General features: G+C 54.2%; 1 protein-coding gene across 2 annotated transcripts in view; it reads right to left on the bottom strand.

Moving 5' to 3' along the window:
* PLPPR5 (phospholipid phosphatase related 5) overlaps nucleotides 1-9,987 on the bottom strand; it is a 77,400-nt gene extending 67,413 nt beyond the window's left edge. For both annotated transcript variants that reach the window (XM_037051354.1, XM_037051356.1), the window contains exon 1: nucleotides 9,733-9,987. In XM_037051354.1, coding sequence (XP_036907249.1) covers nucleotides 9,733-9,969 — 237 coding nt within the window. In that variant the 5' untranslated portion in view covers nucleotides 9,970-9,987. The remainder of the gene's footprint in view (nucleotides 1-9,732) is intronic.
* Nucleotides 9,988-12,378: the final 2,391 nt, after the last annotated feature.

Genomic DNA, 12,378 nt, shown 5'->3' with positions numbered 1-12,378 from the left:
AAACGTAGTAGGGAGTGAAGCACCCCGCTCCGCAGCGCCCCAGGAAACGCCTCACCGGATCACACGAGAACTTTGGCTATCAATGTCAGAGTATCCCTAAGTCCCTTAAAAATAGACGTGAAAATAGCAATGGACTGTAAACATATAAATGTCTATGCTTTCCTCTTACTAAAGAGTTCTTTCGTGCCTCCAACTAGTTGCCAACCCTTGAAGAAATGACCACGGCCTGGGTACCGCAGGCGGGCTATCTGTTGGTTACACACAGTGTTCCAGCAAAGATGTGAGGTTGGAAACACCTAAGGCATCGCAGAGCCAGACGTTTCGGGAATTCGAGGCTCTTGGTTGCTCAGGGGCTCCTACCGGTTCACGATCACAAACTTCACTGTGGATCCAGGGTTCAGTACAGTCTTTCCGGTCAACGGTATAAAGTCACAAGAAAAGACAGCCCATAATCAGAACCTGTTCGTCTCCCTCTCCGAATGCAGAGAGAGCCCTTGTGGGCCCTGTGGGGTCACAAGCTTTTGGTTTCCTGGCGCCACTTTGGAAGATTTGTCGAAGGGTGAGACGGCTCTCCTCCTGGTTTGGGGGAGAGTGACGGCCTTTATCCTTGTCTTCACGGAAGGTGTTGGGAGTGACGATTGCGGGGAGGGACTTAGGATTGTTGTGGCATCTCATCGGGGAGGGCCCACCGCAGAGTGGCCGCTCCCGTCTCAGCTCTCCGGATGTTAATTAACAACTGATACAATTAGCATCCTGGAGACTCAAAAATGATTTTTCTTATTGATGAAAGTGGTGGCTTTTAATTACCATGATGAACGCCGAAAATGGTCTCTCTAGTGGTACCATTAAAGATTTCCAGGCTATGTGGGTTGACTGAAATAGTTTCCCACCCGTGAGTGAACCAGGCCTCAGCTGGCCTGAGGCCTAACACCGTCACCTCAACGGCTTCTTCTCGGGTGACCTGGGGGACAGCCACTGATTTAGGAGGAAGTCTGTGTGAAACCTGTCAGCCTGAGGACACAGCACCTGTGGTGCTGGCTGACCCCCTCACACAGGGCGACACAGGTTTGCAGCACTGAACACACGAGACCGGACATACAGCGGACTGAACAGTTATGACGTAACCACACGCTCATCATCACAAACTTCAACTGGTGTCCGGAAGACTTGTCTACCAAAAACACCCAAAGGACTGCATGTGACCGCCTTGGCTTGAGTCAGATGACAGCACCCTGACCTTGAGATGCTCCAGTCTGGTGGGGGAAACGTCAATGGAAACAAACACCCTACAAAGCCCAATGCAAGTTTATTTTAGCACCACAGTTGGCAAAAGAGACAAAGGCATCATGGTGGAGAACAAAGTTATCTCATCTGGTCTGATCAGAGGAGATGGCACCAAGTCTGGAAGGATATAGCAGAATGTTCCAGAAAGTTCTGTGTAGTTTGGGCAAGGGCATTCTAGATATTAGAGGCAAACGACATAAAAAATGTATTTATACAAAAAAATAGTGAATTTATTATATAAACACACACACAAACACAACACACCCATGTTCTCTCATTGAGAAATGTCCGCCAAAAGACAATGGTCTGAGTTTTCATTATACCTGGTCTGGAAACAAATCTGGATGATTCTGATTCTACCAAAAAAAAAAAGAGGTGATTTTACTGACAATGATTCTCAAACTACATCTGTCATAATATGACTAAAAAAGTAAGCAGCCTGCTGAGTGAAAACTGGCATTCTCGGAAATAGTCTAAATAGGACTGAATATAGAACTTCACTTCACATATTTTAAAATATCTTCCGTCAGAATGATATTCCCTATGAGTTCCCAACGTCTGTTAAAAGGACCCTCCTAACTCCAGGTTCAGATCCTCGCTCACATCAGAACGTGCCTTCTCAACCTGTAGGGACGGCACTGTTGACCCAGGAAGGTCAAGTTCTGTTGGCTAGTCCACTGGTCTAGGAACAACGGAGGTTTTGCCTTTGGACCCAGATTCTAAATGCCTCTTTTCTTCTCTGAGTGGAACTGCATCTGAACATTCGCAAACATGCGGACCCTGTAGAGAGCGCACTGATAGACCGTCAGTCGCGTTAACCCCCCCACCCCCATCTTCTAGGAACCCCACCATTTATGCTGTGAGTCAGATTAGCGGGCACCTGCCTGGAGCCAGCAGAGCACCAGACCTGAAGTAACAGGTGCAGACCTTGGATGTGTTATGCGCCAACTGGAGCAAAGCGCCGAGGTTCCCTGGACGGGTTACCTACCCCAGAGACTGTCGGAGAGGGTGGGTGTGACCAGTAAATGACTCCCTCCCTCATTCACAAAGGTGACAAACACACCCAACGTCCTTTCCCTGTGCATAATCGACAAATATTATTGGCATCTGTGCTAGAAGAACAGCCATCGTCTGCTGAGTACTCCGCGCATGCTTACACCGAATTCTTGTGAGGTATGATGCTATCTTCTCTCAGCTTACAAGCAAACGGAGGCTTGCAGATGGAATTTCATGCATACCGTCTAACCTCGTTACACAGCCCAAGTAATGGCAGGTACCTAGTACAGAGAAGATGCATGCTCATCATTTGAAAACTTTTACATGTCTTTTTGGCACAGAGCAAATGTAAGAATTAGTCTTATACAATCCATAATTAACTGATGGTAGGAACAGTGTTCCCTGGAAGCATTATTTCTCTCCAATGAATGGGATGATTCTTTATCATCATCTTGACAACACTCCGAACTTACTGAAATACTGTGAAAACCAGCATTGGGTCCTGGTGTAAATACTCTGTCATAATCAGTTAGGAGACCCTTCCTTCCGGCCGGCTTTTCAGTTTATTTATTTTTGCTATTCTTCCACCCGGAAACTCTGGGAAGCAGTATAACAATTGCATTCGTTTCCCTGCACCTCAGAGAGAGCATTCAGATGGGCCAAGCTGTGCTCCGAGCCGCCCTCTCCACCTCCAGGGCCCAGGTGACAACATGACCGTGTCACCTGCCCACATTATGTGTCCCTCCTAGGTACGAAGTGACTAACTATCTCCAAAATGCATTCTCACCCCTCCGATGCTCACAAAAGTTCATAAAAAGTTCAAATACAATATGTCAACATTTTTGCAGACGAGGTAACTGGCTTAGCGAGGCCACTGGGATAAGCAGTGGGTAGGAGGGGAAGAGACAGGAAGGAGGGGAGGAGGGGACGCGGGCTGGTTTGCAGAGCCCTGGGCCTTTGTTTTCTCCTCTGGCCACTGTTGGGAACCGCTCTGCCTGGTTTCAGGAATGGTAACTACCCCTCATGGCTAAGGATGAGCGAGCAGCCACTGGAATGAGAGCCACAGAAAACAAAGCTTGTCTCTGGTAGCGAACGCTGCCTCAGTTTCCTCCCCTTGCCCCCAAAGCATGGTCAGACGTCAATGACGGATAAGATTCCTCACAGATAGAGGGACAACCTAAGCCAGACTCGATCACTTGGGAGGCCATTATGGAAGGACTCTCGGGGGGGGGGGGCTGCAACAAAGAGGGAACAATGGACCCTTGCCCCCCAGCTATGTGACATAGCCCGAGTTCCCATGTCCTGTGGGAGAAGCACTTCCTAGCTCAAATCCACTTCAGCCTAAAAACCTGATGGGGAGGGGTGCAGCTCCTTGCCTTGCTGGAGCGGTATCAGGGGAAATTTGGCATAAGAAAGAATTCCTTAAAAAATCCTGTGAAACCTGCTTTGCTAAGAATGCTTTCATTCATATGTTAAGCGTCCGAGCAGGAAATGAGTATATCCCTCAACGTTTCTACAGCCCCCTTTCCTGACAGACACTGACTCAGACTAAGCCCTCAGATTTCTTTGAAATGTTATCTACTGTGTGATCCTTGCCACCCTGTATTCCTGTGTATCACAAGCCAATAAAAGCCCTTGGAGGAAGGGGCTCCTGGCCCCTTTTTCCTCTGAGAAACTGGCCACCTCTCCTCCCCAAGCAGATCATGTCTTGGTCGTGTTTACTTTCATTTGTGGCGGATGGGGGGACTTGAGGGCAAAGTTGCCCCCACAGGCCACCACCTCCGTGTCAGTTTGCCGGGGGGTGGGATGCATGGAAGACGAGAAACAGAAAAGGAAGCAGGAAGGAAAGGGGGCTATGAATGAATAACTATGAATGAGAATGTCTTAGAAAGCAAGCTCCTCGGAAGCATAGGAGGAGCTGAAACAGATCCACGGACCCTCGAGGAGGAGTTCTGGACTTGCAGGGGACCCTGGGCATCTCTGCCAATCCGCTAAGGCCCGGGACGCTCTGACTAGGAAACGGCAGCATTGCCTCCACAGCTACAGTGTGTCCTCTGTGTCCCCACCCAGCGCTGGGTCCCGCTGCAGACGTGTGCTCAGAACTCGAGGCCCCTCGGCACCCCAGGCACCATGTCCGCGGGCCTGGAACCCGAGGGTGGCTCCTCGTAATCGCAGGTGCCCGGTGTGCGCGCCACAGAGACGGGAACCGTGGCTGCAGGGACAGGAACGGCTCGGCGCCCCTTCCACGGTCTGCTGCCTCTCCACGGCATTTCCACAGGGAACAAACAGCGCACTTCCCTACACCATCATCCACGCGGGCACCGGAGCTTCCCCGCAAACCAGGATACACTGAAACGGAGGATACACGGCTCGATAAAGCCCTGAGTCTTCCGGGATGGAGTCGGCATGGCTAAAAATCTTTGAAGACTTACTAACAGTTCGGGACAAAGCTGTGTAACAAAAGAGCCAAAGGCACGGGTGGCGCTGACCCCGTGGCACCGTCACCATGGGGCTCTGGACTGGCCGGCTCATCTCCTCAAGCCCCCCACCTAAGTTTACTGGGAAGATGAATGATCTTCATGGGTTTTAGAAATTTGATGCAGGTCTGACATATAATCTCACTAAGCATCTCACTTACGCAGTGGATGTAACGCTAGCACCGACGTTTAAATAAAGTACCACCGGGCCAAGCATTAAAGGAAGCAACACAGTGGATGAAGGTGGCCCAGGGTCGGGTGCCTGGGAAACCTTAGGTGGCCTTAGCTTTGACGAAGGGGTGCAGGCGCCTCAGAGCCAGGACTCACTGGCCCGGCTCCGAGAACAGGGTTCCAACTAGCTTTCCGACGTTCGCTCTTCGGGCTCCCTGGTTCTTGTCGGGGAGTGGACTGAATTCGGGGGCTTCTGTCCAGCGCCGATACTCCCCCAGCCCCGGAATCCACCAGAAAACTAAGGGCTTCTCTAGGCGCTTTCAACAGGCTGTCCACACTGCTCTTCACAACCCCGGGGGCGCTTCACGGGGGCCACACACACTGCAGAGCTGGGCACCACGTGGACCCTTACGTGTGCCAGCCCATTTCCCACTCACACTCACACACACTCACCCACAGAATCTCCCTTCTCCAGCTGAAGACACTGAGGGAGCGGAGGGCTGGCTCGAGGTCACGCGGCTGGAGCGTGTGGCTGCCCCCGGAATCTGCAGACGGAACCTCTACAGGCACTGTCTCTTCAGAGCTAGAGCGTTTTGCCTCCCATTTAGGAATGAGAACATTCAGCCCAAGGTCCTTGGACGGTAAGCGAGAGAACCCAGGAGAAGAACTCAGGCTCGCCCAGCTCCCATGGCCGTGCTCCCGGTCCCGGCCTGCCCCCAGGAGTGTGTTCCAGGGGCTGCCTGAGGAGCCAGCAGCCAGCTCCCGGGCAGAGGGGTCTAGGGAGAGCCTTAGGCACCCCGATCTACTGAGACAGAGCTCTGGACACAGGATGTCCTTCTGTCACCATCAGCCTCTGCCACATCAAGTGACACCACACTGTCGGGACAGCAACAGGAGCTCTGTCCCTCAACCTCTGGGTCCAGAGGGAGTTTCCTGAGTGTGTCGGCCTCAAGGATCAGAGATGCCCTGGTGCTCAGAGCTGCCCTGCTCCGAGTGGGTTTCTTGTCTTGCTTCTGGACCTATGAGGGAGGGTGGTCCAGCTCTCTCGCCTTCAAGTCATCGGGGTGCTGAGAGCCACCGCGTCCAAGTTCAAGCAGCAGAAACCACTGCCTCCCCCAGTTCTTGAACTCAGTGGATGCCAAAGACCACTAATCGACTTCTTTAAATTCTGTACGTGCACGACGCTTTGGCGAGGGCTATCCAGGGCCCACTGAACCGTCCCGGTTCTCAGAGACTTCATGAGCCGTATCATTTTTGTAAATGAGCCCAAATTACAGGTGTTCCCTGAAAATGTGATTAAAACAGTATTTCCCAACACCAAATAGACCTGGGATTAAAGAGTTTAACATCGTCTGCTGGATATTTTGATAATGGAAGAGTCCTACACTACTGCCCCCCAAATGTCCTAACACATCACCCCTCAGGCAATGTCCCTACATGACTCAGGTCCTCACAGACTGAGGAAACCGCAGCCTGGCCTTGGTGCCCCAGGACGCATCCCCCGGGACACGAGGCTGTCCCAGCTGAACCCCACTCCCACAAACTGCACAGACCGTCGCCGACTCAGGAGCGCAGCCCGCACTTTCTGTGACCGAGTGGTCACTCGTGTAGCCGCTTCTGGGCCGTCCTGACTCAAATCCACGTCAGCCTCTCCTTCCAGTCCCATCACAAATGCCACCATGTTCTACAGGAAGCTTTCCCTCGCCCCTCCGAAGAAAAGTGATCTCATCATCTGCCAAACCCCTCACGTCTCTGTGTTCCGTGTGTGCATATACATGTACGGAGGTTCACAGCAACACTTGTGCTGTGATGACCCATTGTGACCTTTGGCATGTTCATCGAATTGGGCTGTAAACGCCTCAGCATCACTCAGCCTGGCTCAGTGTTCATGACGCAGGAACTGGATGAGCGGTTACCAAATTATGACCGTATGAATGATGCTAATGAGACAGGAATTCTTACGGAGTACCAAGTATGGGCCAAGGAGGGTATTTAGGCGTTCCATCCAATTTAACGCTCAAAATCCCATGACTTAGGAAACGGAGGCTTACTGAGCTTCAGTCACTGATTCAAGGTCATGAAGCAAGTCGTGTTCTCTGCCATTCACAAAGCAGCAGGACAGACTCTGGGTCTGAGTCCAAGTTTGCTAGATTCCAACCTGGTCCCCAATTCACCGCGAGACAAAACTGATAAAACTGAAAACATACATTGCTTTCCACATTGAAAGAAGTTTAGAAAATATAAAACAAACCTTACTTTGTGGTAGTGAGAAGAGCTACTTTTCAAAATTAATCCAAAGCATTAGAAATGAGACTTGAAGGTTAAGAACTATATATGATGAAGAGCCTTTACCACTGCAGCCCAAGAAATGTATGCAATGGAGAGAGAGACTGATGCACGAATTGAGAAGAATTATTTACAGCTAAACCCAGTACGCATATTATAACAGAAACGGTGAAGGGTTAGGAGTGGGGTAGAGCAGGTTCAAATTCTGGGTGTAGCACGTTTAGCCCTGGTTTTGGGGGCATGTCCCCTAATCTTTCTAAGTCTCAGTTTCCCCACATGACAGGTGACAACACTAATCATTGCTTTCAGAGATAATGCAAATATCGGACAGGTGTGAGATACCTAACTCCCAAATGATGGCACCACGGCCATTCTTAGTAGTGACAGCACTTTCATGCAAGTGACCGTGCGAAGCCAGTGTCCTTCAGAGGCACAGAGCTGCGACCGCTGGCCCTAACGTTTCACTCAGAGACCATACACCCTGCAGAGCAGAAGGGGACCAGAGGCCAGTGTACAGTGATCCCCCAAAACCCAGCCTCCCCTCCTCTGCCTACTGACCCCCCAGTTCTTCCTCAGGAACCTAAAGAACTGAATATCAAACATGTAAACCAAGTTGGCGCCTCCCTTGAGGCCCGCCCATCAGCCATCTTGGCTTTTCTTCCCAAGCCATGGCATCTGGTGCCAGTCTCATGGGCAATAAACACCACACTTGCCACCTTGGCTCTCGGGTGTTTCTAGTTTATTATCTGGTCCTCAGGGTCCTCAAGGGTCACTACAAGGGATCCTACAAAGGGTCAGTCTCCTAGAAGGCACACGCAGCTCTCACCCGCAGTGCCGGAACCAGGGCAGGCACTCCGGACGCATGGACTGATTCCCACTCCCCTGCTCAGTTCCCCGGAAGGGGCGAAGACTCAAAATCTGTGGGCCACTGTGTTAGGGTCTCTAACTGGCACCTGCCACTGTGGGTGATGGTTAGGATCTGAAAAGTGCCACCTCATCTAAATAACACGCAGAACAGCTATGTTCAAGGGATGGGTTGCAGTCACTGTTGATTATGGCGGCAAACGAAAACGCTGTTCTGATAATGGCAGGCTTTTTTTCAAAAACAGACAAACAAACAACACCTTAAAAAAATCCCCGAGCTATTTGACTCCTGGAAACCGTGTGCCCAGGAACCCAACATCTGCAGACATAGCCTCAATTCTTCTCCTCTTCCCACTCTTCACAGGGAAGCAAGAGAGCACAAACCACGGAGCTGGGTTTGGGACTTCCGACACATGTTAGCGAATTACAGTGAAAACAAAACAAACCATTTCTGCGGGCGAGGTGTAGCGCTTCTCAAACCGGTGCGCTGGAGCTGACGGAAGTCAGCCCCGAGGCACACTCATGCCAGACAAAGTTTCCGTGAGGTTAGCAAGGAGTTCCTTGGCTCGTTCCTGGAATCCCGCGATGGGTGCTAGGCACTTCTCGTTATTTGGTAAATTATTAAAGGGTCTCTCCCTAAAGTCATAGAAAAGACCCAAACGTAATAGATACCACAGATGTTTTTAACACTCATCGCTGCGATTCACAGATGCAGCCAATGAAAAAACATCGCTTGCCTCTTCATGTTTAATTTCCTATCTGTTATCTGTTGTCTGTCCAGGGAGGGAGATAGGGCGAAAAGCAGGGACAGAGGGAGGCAGCTCAGCAAGGGGACCACCAGTCCTTGAACAACATCACAACATCTTCCTGAGCAAACACCACCAAGTCTCCCACCAAGAACTCCACATCCTACTCACATATTAAATGATGGTCACCCTAATAAGCACACATGTACACGCGCGCACAGGTGTGTCCACGCAGACACACACACAGTCCACACACCGGGAGGCGTCCTCCGCGAGGCCAGCACAGCTGGAGCCTCGATGCCCAGCGAGGGGAGCAGCCCCAGAAGAAGTGCTGGCCTCGTGACCGGCTCCTGCAAGCCCCCAGCTGAGCCTCCCCACGGAGGAGTTCTCTGTTCTTTGACAGCTGTGGTCAGCCGAGTCCCTTTGGCACTCGCACTGACCCGGCAGGAGGTGGTGAAACGGGACCGGCGCCCTGACCGCCGAGCAGGAGTCCCCTTCACCCCTTAGCAGTAGGTCCCCTGTCCCTGTCGCTGACCCCGCTGGGGCTCATCTTCCCCTGGCCATGTGGAAGCAAGGCCACCACCCAGCAGATGAAGTCAACATGCACCTCAGCGGCTTATCGCCCCCACCACCACCACCACCGCGCCCCGGCCCCGACCCCCATCCAACACCTCCGACAGTCCCTCCGCTCCCCTCCCCCGCTCCATCACCAACGCCGCAGCTGCCGCAAGGGTGCGGGGTGGCGCGCGGGGGAGACGGATGGGGGTGTCCTCCGCACCCACCCCGGCGCGCCCTAGCAGATGTCCGCTGGGGAAGGGGCTGCCCGCGAGTTGGAGGAACTCACCGGGCCGAGGCTGGGGCCTCCACCCGGGAGGAAGGAGGTGGGCGCGGGCAGGCGCGGGGCTTACCACGAGCACGGGGACGCCGGCGGCCAGGGAGTAGAGGAGCGCGGGCGGCACGGCGCTGCTGTCCTCCGGGCCCGGGTAGGGCTTGCGGTAGGCGCTGTCGTGGCAGAAGAAGCCCTGCACGTTCACGGCGAACGTGTCCGTGTACTCGAAGTAGTACGCCAGCATCACCGTCCCTGCCATGATCACCATCTGGAAATAGAGCATGCTGCTGGGGAGCGCGGCGGCCGGCGGGGGCATGCAGCCTCCCGTCGCCGAGGAGCCGCGGGGCGCGGGCGGGGGCGGCCGCCGCGAGGGGGTGGCGCTGGCGGGGCCGGGCTGCGAGGCGCGGCGGGCGGCGGCGGCGGAGGCGGCTACCCCCGGACGGGCCCCCGCTCCCCTCCCCGCCCCCGACCCTCCGAAAGCGCCGCCCGCCCGGGCGCGGGGTCGCGCGGGAGGGCGGGGAGTCCCGGGCGCGGGTGCATCCGCGGGCAGCGGCGCCGGGTCGAGCCCCCAGGCCCGCGCGGAGGCGGCGGCGTCGGCGCGGACAGCGGCACCTGCGCCCCTCGGAGGACGGCGGCGGCGGAGCCCGGGGAGCTCCTGGCTGGGGTAAAGCCGCGGATCGGGGGGAGGGGAGGCGGCGGAGAGGGAGCTGCTAGAAACTCCCTTCCGAGGCGGCAGCTGGGCGGTTGAGGAAACCCGCACCGCGCCGGGGGTGCGTGCACGCGTCTTCGGAGCGCCAACGCCGCCCAAGCGCCGGGCGGCGGCGACCGGCAGCCCGCGCCCCCTGGGCTTCCCTCGCCCCGCGCAGGACACACGCCCCGCGCTGGTTTCCGGGCGCGGTTGGGAAAATCATCGCAGAGGGCTGGAGGCGCCGGGTCTCTGCCTCCCCGCCAGCTTCCCGGGCTCGGCGAGTGAGAGCGCAGAGACCCTAGCTCGCTGTCTCTCCCACAGCGGCCCCTCCCTCGGTCCTCCGCTCTCCAGCTCCTCTTCCGTCTCCCATTATTAGCGGCTTGGGATTCGTGGCACTGCAGACTCCCGGGACCCAGCGAGAAGCAGCCGCCAGGGAAAAGGGGGGGGTTCGCCTCCGCTCGCTCGCTGTTCCCGGAATCCTCAGGAACAGCCCGGGTCCCCCAAGGCCGGAGACAAGGCGGGCGCACACCACATGCATGCAGAATGGGCAGGCAGAACGCACCCTGCGTGGGCGAACACGCGTGTGCGTGGGCGGGGAAGCCACTGTGGAACCTCTTCGTGAGGCCACGTGGGTCCCCCTGCCCTGTGTGACAAGTTTAGGGAGCAGACTTATTGGGGGGTGGGCGTGTGGGGGGGTGGTTAGTCCCAGAACCTGACACTGCTCGCTGCCCCGCCCCCATTCCAGGGGTCGGGCAAGGAGGCCTGTGTATAGCAGGCAAGGGGAGAGCTATGCCTTTCTTAAAATGTAGAACTGCCTTCCGGGTTTCTGGAATGTTCACTCATTTCAGTGGGTTGTAGCCCAATGAGTTTTTCGGAGGTGGGCCTCGTCGTCAGGAAAAAGCGACACTGTAAGGCTAGAAAGGCCCTTTAAATTGGGCCAATGATTGGAAGTTTGGGGACACTCTTCTGACAGCAGAGTGAATTTATTCAGTGTCGCTTGCGTGCCCTCCCACATCATTACAGACATAGTTTACTACTAATGACTTAGCGTTTACCGGATAGGTGATCCCAAACACGGAGCGTAAGAAGCAATTTGGGGCGATGGAAGCGAGCTGTTCCCAAACGTCCCGGAGCGGCTCACCGCACTGTGGTGACATGACATACAGATGATATGACTACTACACACACAGTTAGATGGTCTACCGCTCCATTCAGAAAATCATTCGAGGACTATGTTTAAAGAGGATTCTGGTTCTAAATAGGATCCCCCAAACCTTCCCACCTAACGGAATTTTTGGAACAATGGTGCTAATTTTTAAGTGCAGCTGTTAAGGATACCTTTGGATTAAGGAGAGTCTGATGTAGGTGGTGTATTCAAGCTAATGAAAGCATGCATAATTTTCGAAATTGAAATGCACTGTAATGCATCGTTAAGATGCACTGAGTGCCTAGCATGTTCGCATACAAAGCAGGGTCTTTGGTCTGTCCTGTTCATGGCTGTGTCCCCACTGGGAACACCATTGTTGCACACTGTGGGTGGTCGGTAGGGACCCCTTGAACAAGTCAGTGAACTTGCTCCTCGAAGAACAACACGGAAGTGTTTTCACATATAAAATTTATGCCGAGGGTTCGGAATCACAGGCTTTGAGTCCCTAGATAGACGTGGTCCGCACACCTGCACGGCACACTGACATCAAAGGGACGCTGGTCCTGCCTCAGTTCGCACCCCAGCTCTGCCACGTAGCAGCTCTGCAAACCTGAGCGACATCCTTGACCTCTTCCTGCCCGAGCTTCGTCCCCTCCACAGGGCTGGTAGGAGGGAGGACGGATCGCACTCAGTGAACGACGTCTGGCACACACTGAACACCTTTACCGTGTTTGCATTCTACGGCATTTAACTTCTGGACGTACACGTGTCTGTCCTCTCCTCAACTCAGGCCATTCCAGCATCTGTCACCAGTCACTTCCTGCTTGTTGTACTGTTTACGGAATCATTGTGGGGGGCGTCCATGCTTTCGTGAGGTGGGCACATTTTTC

Source organism: Sturnira hondurensis, unplaced genomic scaffold, assembly GCF_014824575.4.
Source record: "Sturnira hondurensis isolate 20B ecotype Veracruz unplaced genomic scaffold, ASM1482457v3 Scaffold0007217, whole genome shotgun sequence".
Classification (NCBI taxonomy): Eukaryota; Metazoa; Chordata; class Mammalia; order Chiroptera; family Phyllostomidae; genus Sturnira; species Sturnira hondurensis.
Note: the sequence above shows the minus strand (reverse complement) of the source record. Positions and strands in the feature narration are given on the sequence as shown.